The sequence below is a fragment of the Ursus americanus genome, chromosome 14 (genome assembly GCF_024610735.1).
Source record: "Ursus americanus isolate L20-20 chromosome 14, mUrsAme1.1.p, whole genome shotgun sequence".
NCBI classification, from domain to species: Eukaryota; Metazoa; Chordata; class Mammalia; order Carnivora; family Ursidae; genus Ursus; species Ursus americanus.
Genome location: NC_142140.1, coordinates 55,797,708 through 55,825,096, shown reverse-complemented (window position 1 = coordinate 55,825,096; position 27,389 = coordinate 55,797,708). Strand labels below are relative to the sequence as shown.

The 27,389-nt window shown below is 50.7% G+C and overlaps 1 protein-coding gene across 1 annotated transcript; it reads left to right on the top strand.

Moving 5' to 3' along the window:
- The first annotated feature begins 1,589 nt into the window (after positions 1-1,589).
- Positions 1,590-27,389, top strand: LOC123779028 (long-chain-fatty-acid--CoA ligase ACSBG2). The gene is made up of 13 exons (XM_087866678.1): positions 1,590-1,680; positions 5,307-5,536; positions 9,058-9,146; positions 9,970-10,090; positions 12,277-12,360; positions 14,690-14,839; positions 18,797-18,973; positions 20,844-21,025; positions 21,159-21,392; positions 23,482-23,699; positions 25,445-25,584; positions 25,742-25,988; positions 27,316-27,389. Exons 1-13 carry the CDS (start codon positions 1,626-1,628, stop codon positions 27,387-27,389), a joined length of 2,001 nt encoding a protein of 666 aa, XP_087722804.1. The 5' UTR covers positions 1,590-1,625.

Here is a 27,389-nt window from a genome sequence, read left to right as displayed (position 1 = left end):
CTAAGTTCACTAAATGGCATTTAAGATTTAGTATCTTTTGGGGCGCCTGGGTGGCACAGCGGTTAAGCGTCTGCCTTCGGCTCAGGGCGTGGTCCCGGAGTTCTGGGATCGAGCCCCACATCAGGCTCCTCCGCTATGAGCCTGCTTCTTCCTCTCCCACTCCCCCTGCTTGTGTTCCCTCTCTCACTGGCTGTCTCTATCTCTGTCCAATAAATAAATAAAATCTTAAAAAAAAAAAAAGATTTAGTATCTTCTAAATATTCATGCAACCAGATTAGCTCACTAAGGCAAAAAACAAAATACTGCAGAATGGGTGACTTAGCAGAAATTTATTTTCTCTCAGTTCTGGAGGCTGGAAGTCCAAGATCAAGGTGTCAGTGGGGCTGGTTTCTGGGGACAGCCCTCTTCATAGGCTGCACGCAGCTGTGTCTTCACGAGGCTGAGTGAGAGCAAGAGCTGATTTCCTTTCCTCTTATAAAGACACTAATCTTATTGGATCAGGGCCCACTATTATGACTTCCTCTAACCTGAAGTACCTCCCTAAAGTTTTCATCTCCAAATACAATCACACTGCGGGGTTAGGGCTTCAACATATGAACTTTCGTCTAGGAAAACAACTATGAATTTTCATTATGTAAATGTTTAAAAGAATGTTGCTCGATAGGTTTAAGGATTAACACACTGCAAATCAGACAAGGTTAAGGAGTGGTGGTTGACCCCATCCTACACAAAAGGCTTCAAACAACACAGTCCAGTTAATGAGCATGCAAGGACCCCAGCAGCCAGAATCTTCAGTGTCCTCCAAAGACGGGTGAGCGACCGTGTGATCTGAAGTCTGACCACGGGCTGCTGTCTTCCAACAGGGCCGCATCAGTCTCCTAATGTGTGCGAGTGTCTGTCTCCTCACATCCTCACTGATATAAAGTATTTTTCAGCCTTCTTAAGCTTATTACTCAATCTGACAGGTGAAGTACATCATAATATTTTCTATTGCATTCTCTCATGACTGAGAAAGTCATTTTAAATTTGTTTTCCAGGCATTTCCTATTTATGTCCTTTGGGGTACTGGGACTTTTTCTTATTGATCCATTGGAGTTCTTCACATATGAAGGAAATCAGACCTTTATCTATTAGACATGTTACCCATATTGTTTCTGTTTGTTGTTGAGCTTTCGATGGCTTATGGTATTCTTTTGCCATGTGGGAAATTAAAAACTTCTTATGCAGCAAGATTTTCTGTTTTTCCTTTATGCCCTTTGGGTTTTCATGTCATACTATCTTTAAGGCAACCAAACGGAACAGAACTCTCCCGTGGGTTTCTTTCTCTTGGGAGTTCAAAATGTTTTCTCACCCACAGGACCACATTTGGTCGCTATATTCCAACCATTTAAGAGACTCTTCTGGAAACTCCTGGATTGGATGCAAACAGACCACTCTCCTCCCCTCCTAGGCCTGGGACAAGCGTGACTAATTTATCCCAGGATTCTAGGCAGGCATGACCAATGGATGGAAGCTGGCCTCAGACCTGCAGCCCCTTCGCCAGGCCCGCTAAGTTAGCTCCCTGCTTTGTACCTTGCAGTGCTGTGAAGCATGGTGTCTCTGGACCTGGAAAGGCTGAAAACCCCATGACTCGTAAAGAGGAGATTAAGGACCCTAAAGGAGACATGAGTAAAAACAAAGGTACGTTGTACTAGAGTGCTCATGGGAAAGAGAAAGGGGCACGGACTTAGCCAAACCTTTTCATAAAGGAGTCAGGACACACTTGTTCCTTGCCCGGCCCCTGGCTTCGGCTGAGGCGCCTGAAACGGGGGTGGAGGGATGGGCGACTCCTACCGACACCCGATAGGGAGTGCAGGCAGCCCAGGCAAGCTGCTGTCCGAGCAGAACTGAACCAGTCCCGTGACAGTGGGTGAGGGGCTTGCTCTTCGGAAACCTCATTTGTATCATTTGTAGCACAGGACATTGATCCTAACACCTCCCTATTAGGACAGCCATGTGGTTAAAGCACCCAGGAACCATTATATATAGTGCAGATATAATTACATACGTGTGGGTGTTATCTACAATGTGATAATACATGTAGTGCAGATATAATAATATATAGTGTAGACACAGATATAATAATACATACAGTGGGTATAACTGTGTGTGTATATATATATAAAGTACAGATGCCACTGTATATATATATAGTACAGATACAGTAATATACATGGTCCCGATGTGATATAGGCCAGATGTAAGCATGTATATAGTGCAGATGTAACAATATAGCACAGACGTACTTATCTATATATACAATGCAGATGTAATTATATGTAGCACAGTTGCAACTGAAAATGGATATAATGTAGATATAATATTTCTATAGTACAGACATTAATGTATAGAATACAGATATATTGTAATTAAACGTTACTGTATATTAACATTTGTATTATCTATATATAACAAATACATAGTGCAGGTATGTGATAATGATTTTCATCCATATGTTGTAACCGCTTTGCCGCCGGGACAAAGCTCAGGGAACATCACGAGATAGAGCGTCTTCATTATGTCTCACAGCTGCCCTCTTCCAAGTGCATAAAACGTCGGCAAGAATGACAGCTTTTGTAATCATTCTCAAGCGACAATCATCTTCAGACTCTCATTTTGGTCACTTGTCAGATTCCAAGGGCTGCCGTAACAAAGTATCCCAGGCCAGGTGGTGGAAACAACAGAACCTCATTCTGTGAGGGTTCTGGAGGCTAGAAGACTGAGATCAAGGTGTCGGCGGCTCCTGGTGGCTCCTGGCAATCCTTGGTGATCCTTGGTTTACAAGGATCTTGGTTTACGGCAATCTCCGCCTCCCGCATTACGTGGCCTTCTGTCTCTGGGAGTCTCTGTGTCCTCTCCTCTTCCTGTAAGGACACCAGTCATTGGGCTCAGGGCCAACCCTACAACCAGAATTCCATCTTGGGATCCTCCACTGATCCCACCTGCCAAGGCCCTATTTCCAAATAAGGTCGCATTCTGAGATTCAGTACATGAATTTTGGGGGAGCACCATTCAATCCAATACAGACAATAAGATACCCCTAACCAGGATCCAGGTGACAGCGCTCCACATTTTTGTCCCATTTAAAGCTTCTGCCTTTCCCCGGGCTTCGGCTGGCTGCCTGCAGCGGTGGCGGCGGGGAGGCCCGATGAGCTGCGCTTCTATCTCCTCCATGATGTTCTCCCCGCTGCCCACTGTAAGCTGGCACGCCTCCTGCTAATTCTCCTCGGGGGTGGGTCAGGGGAAACCGCTGATCAGCCTTGCCTTGATGTAGGCTGCCATGGGTTGAACTGTATCCCCCTGTTATGGTCTGAATACTTGCGTCCCTCCGAAACTCATCTGTTGAAACTAAACCCCAATGTGATGATATTGGAAGGTGGGGCCTTTGGGAAGGGATCAGGTCATGAGGGTGAAGCCCACATGAACTGGATCAGAGCCCTTATAAAAGAGGTCCGAGAGAGCTCCCTCACCCCTGCTGCCAGGTGAGGACACAGTGAGAAGCCGCTGTGAACCAGAAAACAGGCTCTCCCCAGACACTGAATCTGCCAGCGCCTTGATCTTTGACTTCCCGGCCCCACAACCATGAGAAATAAACGTCTGTTATTTGTAAGTGTCTTGCATTGTGCTGGAACAGGCACATGAACGAAGACACGCCCAACACGGAGCACCCCAGGATGTGACTTGCTGGGAAAGAGGGATCACTGCAGAAGTCATTAGGTAAGATGAGGTCATTTGCATGGGTCCTAACCCGATACGACTGGTGTCTGTAAGAAAAGCGGCAAGTTGGACACAGACAGGCACACAGACGGGACACGGGGATACGCCACGCGAAGCTGAGGGCACAGACTGGGGTGATGCTTTTGTGAGCCAGGAACTCCAAAGACGGCCGGCAAATCGCCAGGAACTAGGAGGGAGTCATGGAACCGATTCTCCACCATGGCCTCCAAAGGAGCCGACTCTGCCCACACTTGATCTCATACTTATGGCCTCCAGAGCGGAGAGAATAGATTGCTGTTGTTTCGGCCTCTCAGTTTGGGGTACTTTCTCACAGCGGCCCTAGAGGAATGATACACGGTTCGTGCCCTTTTCTCAGCGCCCACTGGTGACCCCTCAGTGTCCGCCTCTGAACGCAGATCTCCAGGCTCTTCTTACTGGCTTCCAGCCAAAAGCCCTTAGGAGCCCCTCCATGAGGTCCATGTCCGTCAAGGAGAAAAAATCAGTGTCCCACAGCACGGGGACGGCCGGTGTTCTCCCAACCCCGCTGTCTACTTGGGCCTTTCCCAGCTACCACCTCTCCAGTGCGTAAGTTTCAGTCAAAGTCAAGAGTCACACACCCAGTTCTCCAAGAAGGCTTCCAGAATCTTCTCTCACTTGGGCCGTGGCTGGGGAGGGGGGTGATGAGCAACACACTGCACATCAGCTCTCTCCAGGCGAGACCCTCCTCTCTTTTTTCTAGGGCTCCACCATTTCCCAGCCTTAAAGGAGGTAAGGGGTGGGGGGAAACAAACTGGTTTGGAGTCAGCCCCTTTGCCAGTTCCATATAAGTGGTGGTATCAGCGTGGTCCGGGTGATGCCGCTGTAACGTCCAACCCCACACCTCAACAGCTCAGCACGACACAAGCTTGTTTCTTGCTCGCATGATGTGTATCTGGCACGAGGGTGCCTCCCGGCCATGTGCTTGCACCATTTTTGTGAGGAGAATGGGGTACGCGAGTCAGACGCTGGCTTGGAAACCTTCCGCCTGGGAGAAACACAACAACCACTTCCCACGTTCCACTGGCCAAAGTCTAAGCAGTCGGCCGCGTGTAAATTCTACCTTAAACTAAAAAACCTATAAATAATATGGAACTCCAGTGAATGACTCCCATGCTGAAGTGTTTAAGGGTGAAATGGATGGAGAGCTGCAGCTTACTTTGAAATAGACGGAGTGATGGATGGAGGTAGAGAGATGGCAGGACAGAGACGTGATAAAGCAAATGGGACAAATGCTAGCAGTTGTGGAAACCGCGTGCTGAGTACGAGGGTGTCGGGTACACAGTCCTTTCAAGTTTCTTATATGTGTGAAACTTTTCATAGTAAATTGCTGAGGGGGGGTAAGGAAAAATAAGAAAGAAAAAGCATGAATGGGCTGGTGTGGGCCATGTGACTTCACCCGAGGAGTGGGATTAATTCAACACTCAGCTCTTCAATCCCAAAAAGGACACTCCTCCCCCAAAGTTATTAAATTAATAAAAACATTTGCCACCAACCCTGGTGGCTGTTTGCAGCTACTCCTGGGCTGTGGACCGTTCGTCGAGATGGAGAAGTCCTTCTGAGGCTATCAAAACATGGGCCAGGCCATGAGACCCCAATAACCATCCCTGAATTTTTTCGGGAGTCAGTCAACCGATTTGGGACATATCCAGCCCTCGCAACAAAGAACAGTGAGCAGTGGGATGTTCTGAATTTCAAACAGTACTATGAGGCTTGTCGGAAGGCTGCAAGAGCCTTGATCAAGGTAAATGAATTATTCATTCATTCATTCATTCATTCATTCATTCATTCATTCATCAATCGTTCATTCGACATACACATATATTTGGTATAAAATGCACAAGGCCCCATAGGATATGAAGGTTAATTGGTGAGAATTTTCTCTTTAATCCTTGACCCCTCCCTTATGGAGGCAGCCACCATTGCCAGTTTTTTGTAAATCCTTTTAGGGAATAAATTATGTGTATATATTACAAAGTTTCTCTACATGCAAATTTTTACACACATGATAGCCTACTCCACCCATGATTCTGCACCTTGCTATTTGTTTTTAAGATTTTACCTATTTATTCGAGAAAGAGAGAGAGAGAACACAAGCAGGGTGAGTGAGCAGAGGGACAAGCAGACCCCCTGCTGCACACGGAGTTCAATTTGGGGCTTAATCCCAGGATCCCAAGATCATGACCCAGGCTGAAGTTAGATGCTTAACTCACTGAGCCACCCAGGCGCCCCACGTCTTGCTTTTTAAAGTCTCTCTGTATTAGTTAGCTACTGCTGCATAACGAATTACCCCAAATTTAGCTGCAGGGTCTCTCGCAAGGCTGTAGTCACGCTGTCCACCTGAAGGCTTGACTAGGGCCAGAGGGTCCACATGTAAGCTTACTTACATGGCTGGCTATTGGCAGGAGGCCTTGGTTCCTGGTTCCCTGGCCTTCTCTATTGGGTCGAGTGTCCTCAGACTATGGCAGCCAGCTTCCCCCAGAATAAGTGATCCAAGAGAGTGTGAACAGGATGGGAACCATATCTTCCCATAGCTTCCATAACCTAATCTCAGTGGTGACATTCTATCCCTTCTTCCAGATTCTACTGGTTACACAGACCAGCCCTGACACAATGTGGGAGGGGATTATACAGGAACACAAACCCCAGGAGGTGAGACTCATTGGGAGCCATCTTGGAGGCTGGCTGCCTCCAGCCTGAGATCCTCCCATGGTTGATTCACTCTGAGATCCTCCCATGGTTGATTCACTAAAAACAAATCCATACTCTTTTCAGCAACTACAAATATGCATGTAGCAATACTGGCATAACCAGCCCCCTAATGGTGGGTACTGACAGTGTTTCTAGGCTTTGCGACCATGTATGGAGCCACAGAGAACCTTCTTTGTACAATGAATTCTTACAGAGACGGTGCTTCTATATGCCCACTCACAGTGTGTGTGTGAGAGAAGCTGCTTACCTATTACTCTTGACAACATATTATAAAAAACGTTCATATTGGCTACTTTGATAGGCATGGTAGGCAGAATTCTACAATAACTCCCAAGGTTTCCAACCCCTGGTGTATTCACACTGTATAGACAGACTCCTCCCCTTGAGTATGGGCAGGACTTGGGACTATGATGGGATTTTACTCCTGTGGTGGCAAAGGTGAAGAGATTTTGCAGATGGAATTAAGCTCCCTGATCAGCTGACTCTGAGTTCATCAAAACAGCAAATGCTCTGGTGGGCCTGACCTAATCAGGGAAACCACTAAAAGAAAGATTCTTTTGCTGGCTTTGAGGAAGCACATTGCCATGCTGTGGACAGGGCTATGTGGCAGGGGACAACCGACCACCTCTAGGAGAGCAGTCCCCAGCTGACAGCTAGGAAGAAACCGGACCTCAGTCATTTAAGCACAAGGAAATGAATAACACAAACAGTCTGCAAGTGTGGAGGAAGGTCCTCAAGCTTCAGAGGAGACCACAGTCCCTGCAGATACCTTAACTGCAGCTTCAGGAGATCCTAAGCAGAGGACCCAGTGAAGCTGTCCCCAGACTCCTGACCTATGGAAGTGGCAACGATGAATGTGTGTTCTTTTAAGCTGCCAAGTTTGTGGTGATACGTTATGCAGCAACAGATAACGAATATGACAGGTACCTCCTACTGCACAAGGGAATGCCTGGTGGTTTGGTTTATAGGAAATGCTGTCACATTTTGACCCAGACCTGACTTCCTCTCTCCCCTCCCCTCTGACACCCACGTGTCTCCACCGCGAGATGATGAGAACTGTCTGTGAGGGCTGAGCTTCTGCTCGGCTGCCCCACCACAGTGCTGTGATTAGTGCACCTCTCCTGAAAGACGATCCTCTCTGGCTTTGGCCTTAGATCTGGGGATTCAAAGATCCCTACTCTCCCAATCCTCAGGGATCCAAACAGTACCAAATCAGTTTATCTCCATATTAATAGAGACCGTCTACCTGCAAAGAAGACAGCCTGCTTGTTACTAAGCAGAAATACTTGTTATAGTGTTCTGAAGCACTGGCAGGCACATACCTTACAAATGCTTATATTTTCCCCAAGAACAGTGGGTCATTGCCAGCCTTGCCCACGTGACTAAAACAGCCAACAAAGTTAAGAGTTTCCCAAAACTCCGTGTAGTCTCATGGGGAAAGGCCACCATTGAGCCTAAAATCTGGGGTGTGGCAAAGCCTGGGCCTCCCCCAACGAGGATCACCTTCATGTCTGGATTTCCTGGTTCATCCTCAGGTACATTCAGATCAAGGCTACATCTTATTTATTTATTTTTAAAGATTTATTTATTTGACACATAGAGAGAGAACAAGCAAGGGGAGCAGCAGGCAGAGGGAGAGGGAGAAGTAGTCTCCCTGCTCCACAGGAGCTCGATCCCAGAACCCTGGGATCATGACCTGAGCCAAAGACAGATGCTTAACCCACTGAGCCACCCAGGCGCCCCAAGGATGGTGCAGCCATTACGGAAGACAGTGTGGTGGTTCCTCAAAAGATTAAACATGGAATTACCATATGACCCAACAATTCCCAAAAGAATTCAAAGCAAGGACTCAAATAGATACTTTTACACAACGTTCACAGCGGCATTATTAACAGTAGTCAAAATGTGGAGGCAACTAAGTCTCCATGGGTGGAGGAATGGATAAGTGGTCCATCCATACGGCAAATTATTATTCAGTCTAACAACGGAAGGACATTTTAACACCTGCCACAATACGGATGGACCTTGACGACACCGTGCTCAGTGAGAGGAGCCAGACCCAGAAGGACACATCCCGCAGGACCCCACTCCCAGGAGATCCCCAGAGGAGTCCCATCCACAGAGACAGAGAGGAAATGGCAGGAGCCAGGGCTGGGGCAGGAGGTGGGGAGTCCATGTTTCACGGGGACAGAGTCTCCGTGTGGGGAGATGGAAAGTTCTGGAGAGGGTGGTGACGACTGCACAACAGTGTGAGTGTGCTTCATGCCACTGAGCTGTGCACTAAAAATTGCTATATAGAGTTTACCACAATAAAAAATAAAATACATAAAAAACAAGAATAAATAAATGGTGCATTATGTAGAGGGAGGCAAACCAGCCTCCCAACAGTCACAAAAATATCACACCCCAGATTTTAGGCTCAACACTGGCTTTTCCCAACGTGACCTCATGGGCTTTGGAGTCTGCTTTCACACACCCCAGTGAGCAGATCCCACCCAGAAACAAACCGTCTTTGTGTTTCTGCTTTCTGTTTGTTTGTTTTTGCCTTCCCAGCTGGGCCTGCAGCGTTTCCAGGGAGTTGGCATCCTGGGCTTTAACTCCGTTGAGTGGTTTATTGCTTCTCTTGGTGCCATCTTAGCAGGGTAAGACTGTGGGCTGGGTTGACCCTGAATGCGGGGGAGCCGCTACTCCGGGCTAGCAGCCCTGGGCTGGCTCTGACTGACATGTGACCGGGGATTGCAGGTGCAACCCCACGTGAGGGGGCAAGACAGACCCACCGACCAACCAACCTGACAAAGGACTAGCATGTCAGATACATAAGGTGCTTCTGTAACTGCGTAATAAAAAGACAAAAGGCGGGGCAGCTGGCTGGCTGTTGGTAGAGGGTCATGAGTTGGAGCCCCATGTTGGGTGTAGAGATTACACTAAAAAATCTTTAAAGCAAAAAAAGACAAAAAGATTTTAAATAAGCAAAAGGCTTGAACAGAAAGCTCACAGAGGGAAGTAGCCAACAAGCACCTGAGGAGACACTGGACGTCATCAGCCATTAGGGAAACGCAAATTTGAGAAACAGAATGGTTAAAGGCAAGAACAAATGGCAGCAAAATGAAGGGAACAGGTAGCTGAGTGGGGGTCCAAATCCCACCTTTAGCATCTATTGCCGTGGGACCCTGAACAAGTGACTTCACTGTCCTGGGGCCCAGTTTCCTCATCTCTAAAATGGGATGCTGTGAGGGCTCCGTGACCCGCCATCACAACGACATTACAGGACTTGCTGCTTCCATCACCCTTATTTTTGTTGTTTTCATCATGGTCAAGTCGTGGAGGGAGGGAAGCTGGTACCAAAGGCTGCAAGCTCAGGATTTGTCGATAGAGCTTTCCCCTCCCCCCACCTTCCAGGACATTCCCACCTTAGGATGTGGGTGTGTGGGCACGTGCACACGCACATGTGTTTTCTTTCCCCAGGGGTCTTTGTGTCGGTATTTATGCCACCAACTCTGCGGAGGCTTGCCAATACGTCATTACTCAGGCCAAAGTGAACATCCTGCTGGTTGAGAATGACCTACAGTTAAAGAAAATCCTTTCGGTAAAGCCCAAACCCAAACACCGCCCACCAGTCACCCAGGGGGACTGCTAGGGCCTGACTACCTGTCCTGTTGCTCCCAGGTGGATGCTAATGATAGTTGGGGTGGTGGGGCTGGCCCCATTCTTGGGTTCGGTAAGCCTCCTCCACGGCTACTTTAGTATAACTAGGGGGCGCAGGGTGGAGCGGCAGGGATCTAATTTCCAATTTATATTAACTTCATTTCCTACTGAGCTATTGTTTTAAATGCCCTTTATTTAATTTTTTAAGTTTTTGAATTTTTTTTAAGTAGGCTTCCTGTCCAGCATGTAAGCTTCTATTTTTAAAATGCGTTTACGTATTATTTTATATACAGCCCACTACTTATTTTCTTTTAGACATGTAATTATTTTAAGGCTTTCGCCCCCTTGTCATTGTCATTTTTTAAATAACTGTCATCATTCCTGATATGCTTCTTTCTCTTCTATTTCTTTCCTAAGTTCTACCACTTCCTGTTTCACCTCTTTCTGGTGTGGCTCTCTCTTCCCTCAGTGGTCGTATGTTTGCTTTGTTTTCTTCCTTTCCAGATGTGTTTACTTTGTTACGTTTTAAATTTTATTTTGGAACATTGGGTGACAATTTCCCTTTGCTTTGTGGTGACTTTTCTTTACGTACAAAATTTGGCTCCCCTCTTACTCCCTTTTTATCTTGTAGTATCTTCATATGGATGTTGTGGAAAGTTTTTCCATTACTAGTGTTTGAATGAGCTGCAATTTCCTCATCCAGCTTCTGGCAGGAGGACCCCATGGGGAGAGGAATCTTCAGGACAGTGAACCTCTGTGCCCAGATTCACCAGTCCGAGGGCCCTGTGGCTGTTGTATCAACATTGTATTTCTGAGTTACACACTTCTCTACTTTTTAATGTCTCTGGAGTTGAGATGTGTCTTGCTGTCAACGGCATCCTCCAATCATCGTTGGTCATGTTTTCCCACAGTTTAGCATCTCTGAAGTTAGGATAGACTTTCCAGACTCATGAAATCCAGCTAGACTCAGTGAAATAGAAGTCTCCCCCACCAATCCTCCTTGGATGCCTAATTCCTGACCTGGTTCAGGGAAAACAGACTTCTCCCTCCAGCCTTGAGCTTTCTGAAATTGCTTTAAGTGATGCCTCTACGGTCCCCGATACTCATGTTATTCCCTATTTGTTCTGTTCATAGCAGAACCAACTGTGGGATGGGGGGTGGGTGAAGAGTGGGTCCTTTTTGCCAAATACTGGCTTACAGTTTGGGGTGAAAAAACCTACACCCTTCGCATGCAAGATTCAAAGCCAGGCTTCTGACACGCTCCTCCCAAACTGAATATTCAGTTCCGCTTGGGAATCTTTAATTCTAGGCAATACCCATGCTTATAGTCCTCCAACTCTTCAGTGATTCCCTGCCTCCTTAGAATAAACTCCGGACTCCTCGCCACTGCCTCCAAGGTGTGGCCGACCTGGCCCTCAGCATCCTTTCCTGCCTCCACCCTAATCCTCTCCCCTCCAACCTCATCCTAGCCATCCGAGACTTCATATAATCCTCAAACATCCCCGGCCATTTCCTGCTCCAAGCTTTCTGGATGTCGGTTCCCTCTCTCTCTGGAAACCTCCCGTCCGACTGTTACCAGAGCTTCTGTCGTCTTCTCTCAATCCACAATGGAGGCTTGGTTTTAATTACAATTACCTACCGGATGTTGGCAGGGGCTCTGTCACTGGACTGGCTCGACATGTTGTAGAGACACACCCCTTCCTCTGCACCCACCGGGTACAAGAATCCCACAGGCGTGGTCAGCCGAACCACAGAGCCCTCGGTATAGGTAGAAAGTCCTGAACTTGTCCAGGTTCCATCACCTTCACCGAGGATATCTGTGGCCCAGCTCCAGCTAGGAGGTGAGCTGGCTCCTGGGTGCACAGTGCAAGGCGCGGGCTCACGAACTAACCACCGACACTCTGTGACCGTAGCAGGCCCAGGACGCTGTTGTCTTCACCGGCCGTTAAGCGTTGGAGGCTACTGATACCGGGCAAAAAGAACCCCATCCTCAAATCAGGTTGTGTCCTGTCAGTCGGGCCAAAGAGCAGTGCTGTGCGGGCTGGGGTCCCTGCGGGAGACTGCTGAGGAGACATCCACCCTCAGTCTCTCCCAGGCCCATGAGGCCCATGTGGAACTTTCTTTCAGATTCCGCAGGGCAGGGTGGAGAACCTAAAAGTGATCATCCAGTACAAGCTGCCCGTGAAGGAGAGCAGTGAGAACGTGTACTCTGTAAGTGTGCGAGGGGCCGCCGAGGCCGGGGAGGGTGGCCCGCGGGGCAGGCGGACGGGGCTTTAGCGCCTTCCTTTTTCTTCCTGGCGGAAAGGGTCTGATTTATGGGAAGATGTCTGTTGTGAGTAGTTACTGCTGTGAAACAAATCTCCCCCAAAACTGGTGGCTTAAGACAACAACAATCATTTTATTAATTGTTCTTTTCAGAACATTAAGGCAATTGAAAAAATACTACATCACTGAAAATTAGTGTGTGAAAACCCACATTAGGTTTAAATACTCACTTTATATCCAAACCAGAATTTGTTATAATTTTACTTTAGGCTTTAATATGTGCCAAGTCATCAGTAATAGCTTCACTAAAGCCATGAACCACTGTTTAATATGCACAAATATGAACACGGGGCTGAGCATTTCTGCCATGGCTTGGACCAGCCGCCCTGGTGGAGCCTGTCTTTATTTAAATATTTGATTATTTAAAAAAAAATGGTTTTTGATATTTCATTCATCATGGGTTTTTTTTTTTTGCATTGTTAGTGACTTAAAATATACTGCATTAAAATAGTATTTATCTTGATCGCCAAAGGTTTGTTGTCCTTTTTGTTTTATTGTGTTGTTTGCATCTCCTTAAATTCTGCACTGGAGGCTAAGTCCCTAGTCCTCATTCTGGTCCTGACCCTACAGCTGGGCTCCTCCTGTGCCTCCCTCTCTCTCTCTCTGTGGCCGCTCCAGCATGGTGACCTCAGGATCTCTGGACTTACTCCTGGCTCAGATCTCTACAGAGAACATCGAGAGAGAGAGAGAGAGAGAGCGCGCGAGAGAGAGAGCACGCGCGTGCCATGGGGAAGGTGTCTTGCCTTTAAGGACCTACTCTTGGAAGCCACACCCCATCGCCCCCAACATACTGTGCCCATCAAAGCTGACCATCAAAGTTGTCACAGTCATATTGTGAAAATGCACTCTGCCTCAGGGAGTTTTATTTTTTAAAGATTTTTAAAAATTTATTTACTTAAGAGAGAGAGAGAGAGCACAAGCAGGGGGAGCGGCAGCTCCCTGACCTGAGCCAAAGGCAGACGCTTAACCAGCTGAGCCACCCAGGCGCCCCTGCCTCAGGGTGTATTAGTCAGGAAACGTTTCGGTACAAGCAACAGAGATGTACTTTAGCCAGAGTAGGGGTTCTGTGTGAGGATACACTGGGTCGTCTCCCAGAAGCCAGGGCAGGAGGCTTGTGAGGGACAAGGACAAGCTCCTGTTAATGTCCATGAGATGAGACCCTCAAACCCATGACTCAAATCAGAAGTCCTACAATGTCATGGAGTTTATTTGGTTTGCCCTCCATGCAGATGGGACAAAAGGTGCCCATGATCCTTTCTGGTCAACCAAAACCCTTGCCAGCTTTCGTACCTTCCAGAAAACACTCAAATATGAAGACCAGGATGGTGAATGATTAAGGAAGAAAACAGATCAGAATCATAGACTTTTTAGAGGTGAAAAGTGGCCATCAAAGCAACAATACCTGAGGTCTGGCTACCTCGAAAAAACTCCTTTGTTAGCAACCCTGCTTACAGAGGGATCTCTCGACCTTGTTGCTCTGGACACTTGGGGAGGATCATTCTATGTCACGGGGCCGTGCCGTGCATTGTAGGGTGCTGAGCGGCGCTCCGGCCTCCATCCACTAGGTGCCAGCAACACCCTCCCAGCCGAACCAACCAGAAATGCCCTCAGACAGGAGCTGATGTCACGGGGCCAGCATCACCCTGGCTCTTCTAGAGGATGCTGTGTGCCCTCCGTCTTGAATTCAGGGCATTGCCCTCATCCAGAGCCTTGCTGGGGGCTCAGCGATGGAAATTTTGTAGGTCCTGTGTGATACTCGGTCCATACAACCCAACAGTTCCTCTTGAGGCCTCATACTGGAAGGTCGATAAGAGCACAGGCTCTGACCCTGTTGGTTTAGACCGCCAGCTCTTGTTTACTTGCTGTGTGACCTTAGGCAGCTCCTGGGGCTACATCTTGACTCATTCATGTCCAGATGACTCATTACAGTCCCAGAGCTTCCAGCAAAAGCCCTGACCTTCACTGTGATTGGACCAGCTGCGGTCACATGTCCAGACCCAGCAGTCTGCCAGGAAGTAAAGGAGGAGAAGCAAACATCTCAGGGCTTTTGTAAGAGGTACCAGGCCTGGTGACCCTAAGCCTCCCCTCTTGCAGGGAATCATGCTTTAGAGAAGCTGATGGCACAAGACCTGACTAGGGAAGGGGTCTCCTGGCGTGTCCAGGGTCACCCTCACATCCCGAGTCCCCATCCTCTGCCTGTCTCTTCTCTCCACAGTGGAATGATTTCATGGAGCTCGGCAACAGCATCCCCGACTCCCGGCTGGACCAGATCATGGAAAGCCAGAGGGCTAATCAGTGCGCTATGATCATCTACACCTCTGGGACCTCAGGCAATCCCAAGGGAGTGATGCTTAGCCATGACAACGTAAGTGCTGTCTCTGCCGACGGCGATGAACCTCGCAGCGCCCAGAGTCCCTGCACCTGCGCCACTGGCCCTCTGGCTCTATTCTTGCCCCACAGGCGGCAAGGTGGCATTCAGGGGTCTGGCACACAATGGCTCCCTAGCCAGTAAAGTACGGAGGGTCATGTGAACACTGCCCTCTTGGGTGGAGATCGGGGACTTTAGAGTAGACCTGCGTTCAAATCCTGCCTCGTGATCTTGGGCCAGACACCTAACATCTCCAAGCCTCCATTTGCACATCTGTAAAATGGGCATGGTACGACAGTCCCTGACCTCCTGGGCTGTTGTGAAAATGAAATGAGTTAATATTTGTAGAGAGCTCAGAACAGTGTTCGATAACAGACAAGCAGGTGAACGAGCAGAATATACATTCTGTGTTTCGGACGTAAAGCAGAAGTTGAAGTTTTGGTTGCCCAAGAAAGGCTGCGTGTCTGGGAAAGACATGTATAGTTTGGATGGAGTCCACAGGTGATCATACTTTAGACCAAGGGTATAGAAGAATAAGGGGAACAGATCCTAAAAGATCCCATTTCTATAAAAGCCTAAGAAATGCAAACTTATCCGTAGGGACAGAAAGCAGACCCGGGGCTGCCTGGGTAGGGGTAGGTGGCAAAGGGAGGCATGACAGAGGGGTGACATAATGTTCACTATCTTGAGACTGGTGACGGGTTCGCTGGTGGAGACAAGTGTCAGGGGGCATCGCGCTCTCTGTATGTCAGTTACACCTCAATAAAGCAGTTTAAAAAAGAGCAAGAGAGAGCAGGAGAGACAGTCACAGCTCACAGCATGCCAGGCACTGTTCCGGGAGCTTTACACTTAGCAAATCCTCCCGACGAGCCTCCCAATTCTACCAGGCTCCTTTTACAGGTGGAAAAACTGAAGTCCAGAGAGGTTCTGTAACTTGGCCCAGCTCGCACACAGAGCAACGTGGTGGAGACTGAACCCACGCAGAAAGGCTGGCTCCACAGGACACTTTTTTCTTAAAAGATGTATTTATTTATGTGGGAGTAGGGGGAGGGGCAGAGGGAGAGGGAGAATCTCAAGCAGACTCCTGCTGTATGCGGAGCCCAACACGGGGCTCAATCTCACGGGCCTGAGATCATGACCTGAGCTGAAATCAAGAGTTGCACGCTGAACCGACTGAGCCCCCCGGGCGCCCCTCCACGGCGCACATTCTTAAAGACGCTGTAGCTCTACGCAGCTGATGTGTAAAACTGGCCATGCGATGCACACATTTTGAAGCCAGTTGCAGAAGAGTATACACAGACAGCCAAACATGCTTTTCGTTAGAAACTGAGAAGCAGCAGCAAGCAATGCGCTCACGCATATGTTTTAAGAGCAGAAAAGTGTCTGTCAGGACGTGCACCCGACTGGCATGGTGGTTCTCTACCAGAAAGATCGCCAGCTTTTCAATGAGGAGTTTCCTCCCAGCCTCGACTAATAATTACTGGACACACGAGCCTTCGTCCTGGCTCTTCCCTCTGCACGTTCCCTTTGCCAGAGAGCCGGGTGGCTTGTTGCTTCTCCTCCTTCAGACCCCCACTCACACATTACCTCCTCCCGGAAGCCCTCCCTGACTCCCATGTTTAAAAGAGCAAATAAAAACACTCCGCTTCTAACCTCTCTGGCTGCTGCTCTCACACTGACATATTATAGAGTCACTTGTCGGTCGCGCACACCAGCTCCTCGAGGACAGGGCTTGTGCACAGGTGCCTGTGCAGAGGAGGGAGCAATCCGCTTCTGTGGGCTCAGCGAATAAACGAACGAAAGGAATCTCATTAGGCCCTCACCCCACCCTGGCCAACATCTCTCCTCCTAGCAATTTCATGTACCGTGAGATGGTCTTCGGCCATCAGGGTGTTGAGCACATGCCCTGGAGCGAGGCTGCCTGGCTCCGAGTCCCGGCTCTCCCACCTGCCAGCTGGGTGACCTGGGACAAGTTCCTCATCTTCCCCACCTGTAAGATGGAGATGAGAACGGCTTCTACTTCTCAGCGAATGATCCCACATCCTGTGGCGGTTAACGGATGCTGCGTAACCAGCCATCCTACAACTCACAGACTTAAACCCCTGGGCTGTGTGATTTCTGGGTCTGGAGCTGAGGCGGGGCTCAAGGGGAGTTTCTCACGTCCCACCGGCATGAGCTGGTGGCCAGGCTGGGCCGGAAGGGCAGCGCCCATCGGTCTCACGTGGCCCGGGTCCCCCACAGGGCAGTGGCTCCAAGGCCGTGGACCTCCTTCACGTGGTGGCTGCTCCCACCGCCCCACCCCCCAGAGCAATCACCCCCGAGACAAAGGTGGAGGCTCGATGTCCGAAGCTACCCAGGGTCACCCCTGCTCCATTCTCTTGGTCAAAACAGCCCTGTGAAGGGAAAGGGGAGCAGACTCCAGCTCCGGATGGCGGCGTGGCGGGGAATCCACAGATGAGCACAGGGCGCCTGGCACGCAGCGAACCACGCAGGGTTGGCCGTTCGTATTTCTAAGTCATCATCATCTTTATACGGGAATCAAAGCTGGACCAACACTCTCAATGCACATCAACAGGTCAAGGTTGCTCCCGTTCACAGGGCACTTTGCGCCACGCTGAGCTAGGCACCTGCTAACCCCCCGCTAAACCCCTTACCAGGAGGTAAGGTGTCATTAACCCCTGTCACAGACGGGGAAACCGAGGCTTGGAGAGGGAAAATGACGTGCTCCATGTCCCTGAGCCGGAAGCCGGACCCAGGAGGTCAACACCACTGGATGCATCACAGTCTACACACGCCAAGCCCCTTCCCTCAATGCATGGGTGCTGGGTACCTCGGAGCATAGGCTGTAAGCGACAGGGCTACGGGGAGAGAAGTAAAATCCCTCCATCCCGAGACCCAGGGGGAGAAGTGGGACTGGTCTTGAGGGCTCGCTCTGGGCCAGCACTTTGCAGACTCAGCCCTACTTACATATCCCTTCTGTCTCCTCGCTCACGCAGTCAACAAAACCTGTCGAGTCCCTACTACGTCCTGGGGACACAGCACTGAACCAAACAGGCCCCATCAGGGCCCTTGGGAAGACAGGGAGCAAGCATATAAAACCAAGCAGGTTGTGGTGACGGCACCCAGAGACTTAGACGAGGGGAACTCCAGCTTGGAAGGCGTGATGTGGCCTCTCCGAGGTGGTGTGGCATTCAAGTGGAAATGTCATGTTCGAGAAAGACTCAGTTGCAGGGCAAGCTGGAGGAAGAGCATTCCAAGCGGAGGAACAGCCAGCACCAAGGCCCCGAAGCAGGGCCGTGCCTCATGTGCGGGAGGAACGGTGTGGAGGCCTGTGTGGCTGGATTAATGAGGTCACTGCCTGAGATGGACGACACCAGTGAGAAAGACGGACTGCAAAATTATACCTCTGCTAAAACGACGCATGGAGGCAGGTGTTGGAGAAGGAAAAACATGCATATGCTAACTGTTGGGTGTTTGTGTGATGGGATTATGGGTGGCTTTTGGTTTGTTGGGCACGAGAAGCCCCTGTGCCCATTTTACAGATGAGCAAAGAGCCTAGGGTCACCGAGCTAGCAAACGGTGGAGCCAGGATTGGGTCCTGAGCCACTTACTGAATCCGTTAGGTTTCTGACTTTCCATGTAGACATTCCGATTCTAGGCTCTGTTGTTGGATCCAAAGGGGTCGGCTCAACCCCCAAATCTGCCCACTACCTTTTACAGCTCCTCCCAGCCTCGGGCAAGTTCGTTAACCACTCTGGGCTTCTGTTTTTCCATCCTTAAAGTATAAAGGATTGTAGGTACCGACCCAGCATGTGATGACTTCATGTTTGGGAAGCGGGAGAGCAGGGCCCAGCACACAGTAGGTGTGTTGTAAGTGTTTGGTAAGTAATTGCATTTAAATGGCCCTTCAGTGAGGACGGGGCCCCTGGATCGTAAGCCTGCCTTGTGTTCTAGATCACGTGGACAGCGAGCACAGTGGCAAAGAACAGCGGCCTGTCTTGTGCCGCAGAAAAGCAGGAGGTGGTGGTCAGCTACCTTCCCCTCAGCCACATTGCAGCTCAAATGATGGATGTCTGGGTACCCATGAAGATCGGGGCTTTCACCTACTTTGCTCAACCAGACGCTCTCAAAGTAAGGCTGAGGGCAGCCCGGGGTCGGTGGATGGTTATATTAGGCACCTTGATCCATGGGTTCCTTCTCTTTCCTCATCTTATGCTCCATTCAGGAGCAATGGAAACAGTTGGCCACATTCTTCTAGTTTTTATCTTTCCCCAATTCAGGGCATCCACATACGGTTGTATGGATTGTGCACCGAAAAACTCAAAACTAAGATGTGACTGGTATTGAAAGCAGAATGTGTGTGTGTGGTTTTGTTTTGTTTTAAAGTCAGTATTCCCAGCACTCAAAAAGCTCCAGAAACCAATCCCATCTCAAGGCCCTTAACCACATCTCCTCCTTGTCATTCTGTTTTCCACTTCTGTAACTCCTTGGCCCCTCTTTCCCCCTTCCCACGCTAGTGCTCAATGTCTGAGATGTCGTAGCCACTCGATAAATACTTTCTTCTCTGGCTGACTGCATAATGCGCACCCACGCACCTTTGGGACCTGAGAAGTTCCCTTCCCCCCACATCCTTATTATCTCCAAAAACTGTCAACAGTTTCCAAATGACCAACCCAACATCCAGGGAGTGATAAAGGTATCTTAACGTTTCAAGAAACTGCCAGACTGTTTCCAAAGTGGCTGCCCCATTTCACGCCCCCCTTCGCCCCCCGGAGCGCGTAAGAGGCCCTGCTCCTCCCCATCCTCGCTGACACGGGGCTGCTGCCCACACTATTGCTTCTCGAAGTGGGTGGGAGGTGGCACCCCTCATGACGAATGGTGGTGAGCACCTCCCCACGCTCTTGGTGGCCAGCTGTGGACATTCTCTGGGAGAAAAACATCTGTGCCAATCTTTCGCTCATTTCAAAATGTGGCTGTGTCTCTTCTTATGGCTGGGCTTGACCAAATATCAATTTGCCAACACCTCCTGGTGGCATGTCTTTTCATTTTCAAGTCCGATGAAGCCTTTTCCCTTTTCTTTCATGCGTGTGGTGCCATATGTAAGAGACCCTTGTCCGCCCTGGGGCCACAGAGGTCTCTGCCGCGCGCCCCACGGAGCCTCTGGTTTTGGCTTTCACGCTTGGGTCTGTGCTCCGTCCTGAGTTCACTTTTGTGTGTGGTGAGAGACACTAAACGGAGTTCTGGCTTTTATCTTTCAGGACAGGACCAGCCTCCTCTCCTCTGAGTTGCATGGGCGCTTTCACTGACTGTGAATTGCTCATAGATGTAGAGACTCGTGTTTGGATTTTCTGTTCTGTCCCGTGGAACTGTATGTCCAGCCTGATACCCAAACCGCACTGACTGGACTTTTCTGGCTTTCTGACACAGTGCCCACCTTGCCCTTGTTTGCCTGACACATTCCCAGTTTTGTGACTGAAAACGCCACCTTCTAGGAACTCCTTGGGTTCTGAGCAAACCAGGACGGCTGATCACCCTATTTTAGAATAAATTTCAAAATCGGATAATAATTCTCCCCACTTTGTTCTTCTCTTCCAAAACTGCTTTGGTCATTCTAGGTCCTCTGCATTTCCATATAAATGTTGAGATGGGCTTGTCAATCCATTGGAAAGTCTGCCTGGATTTTGAAAGGGATTGCACTGAACCCACAGACCTGTCTGGGAACAAATCTTACATCCTTTCTAACAGCTGTGCAATAGTCTGCTGCATCCGCGGGTCGGGTTTGTCACCAGTCTGTGCTCTCCACCAAATCCCCAGATTTCACCCATAGAGTGAAATCTGATTGGCCACCAGCCCACCAGTGGGTTGGCTCCCTTGGGTGGGGAGCTCACCCTGGTCCAGTCAGCCGAGCTTCTCCGGGGCTGAGCTGGCCGGCTGGGGAGAGAGGGACATCTGGGTTCCGGGCAGGGTGCAGGTGTGGCTAACCCAGCCTGGTCCCTTGCAGGGCACTCTGATCAGCACTCTGCAAGAGGTAAAGCCTACCGCCTTCCTGGGGGTGCCCCGAATTTGGGAGAAGATGCAGGAGACGATCAAAGCAAATGGTATCAAATTCTCAAGCTTAAGGAAGAAAGTATTTTCATGGGGAAGAATTATCGGCTTAAAGGTCAATACAAAAAAGATGTTGGGGTAGGTGGAGGGTCCAGCGGGGCCAGGCAGGGAGAGGGCCATGGGGAAGGGGGCTCAGCCTTCTCCAGCTGGTGCTCACTGACCCCCGTTCGGCTCCATGGCTGTGAGCTGCCCCTGACATTCTTACTCACAGGATACAGGACACCCCCATGAGCTACCGCATGGCGAAGGCCCTCGTGTTCAGCAAAGTCAGGAGTGACCTTGGCCTTGATTACTGCCACTTTTTTATCAGCGGGGCTGCACCTCTTAACCAAGAGACCTCTGAGTTCTTCCTAAGCCTGGACATGCCTATAAGCGAGATATATGGTATGACCGAATGCACAGGACCTCACACTGTATCCAACCAGAATAACTACAAGATTCACAGGTACCAGCCTCCTGGGAAGACCCCCGGCCCTCCAGCAACAGGGGGTACTAGGGTTAAAGGTGGGAGGATGGGCGAGCCACGGGGTAAGGTGAACCCTGACCTGAGAATGACCCCTGTTCTCCAGTCTCCAAGCTCTAAATCTTCACTACAAGAGAAGCCCCCATTTGTCCAAGAGCCCATGGATAAGGGCTCTTAGAATGTTCCAGGGTCTCCCCAACTGTCACCTGTGAGTTTTGCCTCCACATGGCCCCCACAGGCTCACCTCCTGAGGCCCTTCATCTCCAGCGCGCTCCATCTCAAACACGTCCATGGGCCCTTTTGAGCTTTCTCCCAAGCTCACCTAGCCCCAGGACGCAGGAGTGAACCCAACGACACCGAAGCAGGAAGAACACCAAAGACAAGCTCCACTCTTTGGGTCTGACAGCCACAGAGCCTCCCGCCGTCTCTCCTTGACCCCCTCTCTGCTGGCACATTGCAAGTCCAGCTTTCCTCTCATGCTCGGCCAGGTTCCAACTGCCGTTGAACTTGGCGGAAACTGAGTTCAATCTTCCTAATATGGCGAAACCATCTCCTGCCTTTTACTCTGCCTTGTGGGGGAGCTGTGCACCTCAGTGTCCCCCCTCCCCACTCCATCGTCCCATCCGAGGTCTATTTTTTGCATAACCCAAATGCGCACTGCGGTTTTTCCAAAACCAAAGAGTGGTCCCTCCCTAAATAGAAGTGACCTTGCTCCCAAACCTGGAGGAAACGTGCAAACTCCAGCCTCCATCTTTAAATCGTGTTTTCCAAAGAGAAATACATGCCCATGTCCAAAAACTCCGAAGGCATAACATGATACAGTGAAAAGCGCCCTCCCTCCCACCCCAAATCTTCAGGGGGTCTGCTAAGGCCACCATAACCAAGTTCCCCAAAACTTAAACAACAAAAACTGCTTCTTACAATTCTGGAGACAGAGGTCTGAGACTGAGGTGCGGGCAGGCTGGTTCAATGAGGGTGAGGGGGAATCTGTCCTGGGGCTCCGGCGTGTGGCGGTCGCTGGCCATCTCTGGTGTTCCCGCCCTTGTGGACGCATCCCCCGGATCTCCGCCTTCACCTTCACATGGTTCTCCCCGGGGGGCATGTCTGAAATAAAAACGTCCCCCTTTTTATAAAGACACCAGGCAGACTGGATTTGGGGCCACCCAATACTCCAGGATGACCTCGTCTGCATTTAACCATTACATCTGCAATGACCCTGTTTCCAGATCCGGTCACATTCTGAGGTGCTGGGGGTTCGCAACACAAAAGGTGCTGGGAGAGAGGGGCACAGCTCAACCCCGAACACCCTCCCAGAGGCCAAACCACACCACCACTGCTGTTGAGCTAAGCGGACATAAGCAGTGCATGGACATACATACTTTTCTCCCCAACACAAGCATTTTCCATGTTAAAAATGAACACAAAACTCATCCTCTCTGAACTGTTACTTGCTATCTGGAGCTCGGGAAACAAATGAGGTCAGATAACCCAATGTCCTTCATTATCTGGGTTCGTAACAGGAACTTCCAATCGGTCTTGATTCCCATCATCCAAGCTCAGGAATCAAATGGATTTGGCTGGTGGGAGATTCCTATCTCGTAGAGAATGTTCCCAATAAGAAGCCCCTGCCCCATCTTTAACAGCTGCAGGGTGTCCCCTGGGTGCATGCACCGTCGTTTACTGGACGGGTCCTCTTACTGGTGGGTACTTACGGCTTCTTCTCCATCACGGGTCACCACAAACGAGGCCGCAACAAACGTTTTGCATGCACACCACCCACGGTGCTAGACCAGTTGGTAAAAAAAAAAAAAAAAAATGGTACCTCAACACAACTTTCACGTACCTTCCTTTTGTTACGAGCGAAGTTGAAAAAAACTCTTTGCATACATTTCAAATCCATCTGTCTATCCTTTTCTTGGAACTATCCGCACACCTCCTCCTGCCCACTGGGGCCTGGAGAGGGTGAGAGCAGCGGATCCCGCGGGGCAGCCCACGCTGCAGACCCAGGCTGACCTGGCTGGGTGACCTTGTCTCCCTGAGCCCTGGTTTCCCCCTCCCACCCTCCTGGCAGCTGCGGCAAAATCATGGCGGGGTGTAAGAACATGCTGTACCAGGAGAGCAAGGACGGCGTCGGGGAGATCTGCGCGTGGGGTCGGCACGTGTTCATGGGCTATCTGGAAATGGAAGACACCACCCGGGAGGTCATTGATGAGGAAGGCTGGCTACACACCGGGGACCTGGGCCGCATGGACAGCCAGGGTTTCCTCTACATCACCAGCCGTATCAAAGGTACCGGGGCTGGCTCTTTGGATGCTTCCCACAGGCAGGCCCACCCTGAACGCTGAAGGGCCCGGTGCACCAGCACAGAGGCTCCCGGCGCCCCACCTTCCACGGGGGGCCCCACACAGATACACGGAGACACCCCCTTCTGCAGAGTCCAGCTTTTCCCTCGTGCCCCTGGTAGACGGGCCCGAGGAAAGAGACCCACGCTAGCCCTGAAACCTGTCTCCTTCCCTGTAACTCGGGGGGCATAATCATCTACACAATTATAACAATGAAGTGAGGATTCGAGGAGATGCTATGGAAGTCCTCCTGCTGAGGGCCTGACAGTAGACATTCTGGGGATCTGCAGGACATACAGTCCGTGTCACAGCTGCTCAGCCCAGCCACGGCGGCACAAAAGCAGCCACGGATGCCTAGCAGACAAATGGACATGGCCACGTGCCACCACTGATGTCATCAAGTTCTCACGTGTCCCTACTCCCACTATTCTTTGGAATTCCTTCCAACCATGTCAAAATATAAAAACCGTTTCTAGCTCGTGGCCACACAAACACATGGAGGGTTGGATCGGACTCACAGGCTGTAGGCCGCCGACCTCCGATGCAGACAGAGCATCTGGCAACAAGCCCGACACGGGCAGTAACCATTTAGTCAGTGAACCAGGTTGGCATCGTTTCCGTGCTAAGCAACAGAAAACCCTCCTGAAATAGGTGTGAGTGAAAAAGAGAAACTATTGGCTCAAAAATGGAGAAGTCCAAGAGGTCTCATGTCAGGCTCGGCTGGATCCAGGTGCCAAAATAACATCAAAGGAATTGCTTTACCCTTCCCTCACTTAGCTGTCCTCAGTGATGGGGCCGTTTTTGGAGAGGCTTTTCCCATTTGCTCACAAGATGGCTGCCAACAGTCTAGGCTCACCCTAACCACAAGGCACAGCCCAAGGTTTAGGTCTGGTTCTCACTGGAGCCCTTCTCAAGATGAATCTCCGCAGAGAACAGAGTGTGCTGACGGGTCAGACCTGGTCACATGCTCATCCTTGCGGTCCTCACCCAAACCACAAGCGTTTGAGATGGAGAGAAGAGTTCCCTAAACAAACAGCAGGGCTGGACACTGGAGTCACCGGCAGACACCACCACAGGTGTCTGTCACAATCACATTACTACCGCTGCCCTACCCACCTCGGTACGGATGGCTGAAAGATCGCGGTAGAAGACACAGAGAGCTGGGGTGGGTGGGACAGGAGGCAGCCAGCATCCTTAGATGAAGAGCAAGTGAAGAGCAGATCTAGGGCTGGAGGAGGGGCTCTTGGGAGAATTTGAGAGGCTGGGGAAAAAGTGACGCAATTCTCTTAAAGCTGCTCCTGGGCTTGCCAAGTGGTAGAAAAATCCGCAGACAGACACGGGGCATGGCCAGAAGCACTGGACTATCTTCCAAGCCAGGCCTCTGGAGGGCCCGGAACAGGGTACGGAGGACCAAGAAACAGGCAGCGGATTACTACAGGCCGTCCAAGTAAAATGCAGAGGACCTGGGCATTTGCTGGGCATTCCAAGGAGACAGGGGCAGAGGAGCAGAGTGATGCTGGCTTGGAGAAGGGCACGGTGGGTGTCCCGGCCACGGGCAGGGGTCCTCCTCTGCTTCTGGGGTTTTCTAAGTGAGCAGTCATCTGTGTCAGCCTCTGTCCCCTCTGATCCTCGAAGGGGCAAGGCTTTTGTACTCTCGCTGTTGAACCTTCACTGAGCCATGCTTTATTCCAGAAATCCTTATCACGGCCGGCGGTGAGAACGTGGCCCCTATTCCCATTGAGAACTTGGTTAAAGAGAAGATTCCCATAATCAGTAATGCCCTGTTAGTGGGAGATGGGGCCAAGTTTCTGAGCATGCTGCTGACGCTGAAGGTAACGTGGTAATGTGGGTTTGCTGTCCTTCGGGGGGTCTCTGCCCCAGGGTCTGGAGGGTGCACCCCTGTGGGTTCGAGACCCACTTCCCGGTCACAGGCATGGCCAGGGAGTGTGTGTGGTCACTGGGTGTGGTGACGAGGGTGTCCCGGGGCAGTGTGAGATCGACGGGAAGAGCGGAGAGCCACTGGACAAGTTAAGCTTGGAGGCCATCCACTTCTGCCGGAAACTGGGAAGCCACGTGTCCACCGTCTCTGAGATTTTGGAGCTGCAGGACCCCCTGGTCTACAGGGCCATCCAGCAAGGCATAGACGCTGTGAATCGGGAAGCCATTTCCAATGCGCAGAGGATCCATAAGTGGGTCATCCTGGAGAAGGACTTTTCTGTCTCCAACGGAGAACTGGGTGAGCTGCTTGGAGAGCAGGGAGCCTTGGCACTTGGAGGCTGGTCCCTTGCTAGTGTCCAGGGCCACATGGAAACTGAGGAAATGTGCCCTTTCCTGGAGGTCTGAGGGTCTACTTCCAGCTCACTGGAGTACAGCAGCCCCCGCCCAGGCTGCCCACATCTCACACACACACACACACACACACACACACACACACACACACACACACGGGTCCCTTTTCCCCAGGGCAGCACATCCCCCGCTCTAGGAATAAAAGCCCAACTCCTCACTATGGCTCTGCACGAGCTGTCTCCTGCTGACCTCCTCTTCTTAGGCTGCCCCCACTGCACGGGCGTCCGCACCATTCCCACAACTCTCAGGCACAGCTCCGCCTCAGACCTTCACACCTGCTGCTCCCTCAGCCTGGAATGCCCTCCCCCCTCAATTCTTTGGCTCCTTCTCATGGTCCACGTCTCACCCTACAGGCCACCTCCTCGAGCGGCCTTCGCCGACCATCCTGGCTAATGTGACTCACCGTCGCCCTTAACAGAGCAGCCCTGTAGCTCACCATCCCCCCTCCTACGCTGCTGCCGTCTTGGCCCCGTAACACACCATAGTCTGAAATTACCCTACGTATTAACTCATCTGTGTCTGTCTGCCCCATGAGGGGAGGGCTCACTCCAGGGTGGGAGGGGGTCTTGCTTTCCCTCAGTGTCCTTTCTGGGGCTTTCTCTCAGCACTCAGCTGTAACCTGACGGCATGGATTACAGAGTGAGAGTGACAGCAAGCGCATAGCCTCCAACAACTTGGGCTCAAATCTGGTCCCCTCCAAGTGACTTGTCCCTCCGATCCTTGGTTCTTCCAACCATGAGTTGAATATGCAATCCTCGTGGGGCTGCTCAGGACGTAGCTGGGACAGCCTGAACCCCACAGTGACTCAGAGCCTGTTAGCAGCCTGGGGCGTGGATCAGGGCCTGAATTCAAGTCTTGCCCTTGCCATGCCCATGCCGGGTCCACTTGGAGCAAGTGGCCCTCTCTGAGCCCATTTCCTCACCTGTAAAATCAGGGGGTGGTATGCCTTCGTGGGGTGCCCCGGCCACATGAGGCACAGAGTCCGGCATGCGTATGCCCTGCCAGTCACACGGTCCTCACCGCAGCCCGGGGTGAGGAGAGCGTTCTGTCACCCCCACACTGATGGCGAAGGTGATGCACTCACCAAGTCGATGGCAGAGCCGGCCCTGGCCAGCCCCGGCCTGCCGCAGTCACGGGACCCTGTTGCCCGCACACGGGACACGTGGACTTCTGTTTCATCCCCACATCTGAACTCATCTCTCCTTTCTTGATAGGTCCAACAACCAAGGTTAGGAGACATTTTATCACCCAGAAATACAAAAAGCAAATTGAAAAATTCTACCACTGA

Coding starts and splice junctions, on each gene's coding strand:
- LOC123779028 (XM_087866678.1), top strand. CDS start 1,626: ATGACTCGTAAAGAGGAGATTAAGGACCCTAAAGGAGACATGAGTAAA. Junction 9,147..9,969: donor CTTGGTGCCATCTTAGCAGG/GTAAGACTGTGG, acceptor TTCTTTCCCCAG/GGGTCTTTGTGTCGGTATTT. Junction 18,974..20,843: donor CTCAACCAGACGCTCTCAAA/GTAAGGCTGAGG, acceptor GGTCCCTTGCAG/GGCACTCTGATCAGCACTCT.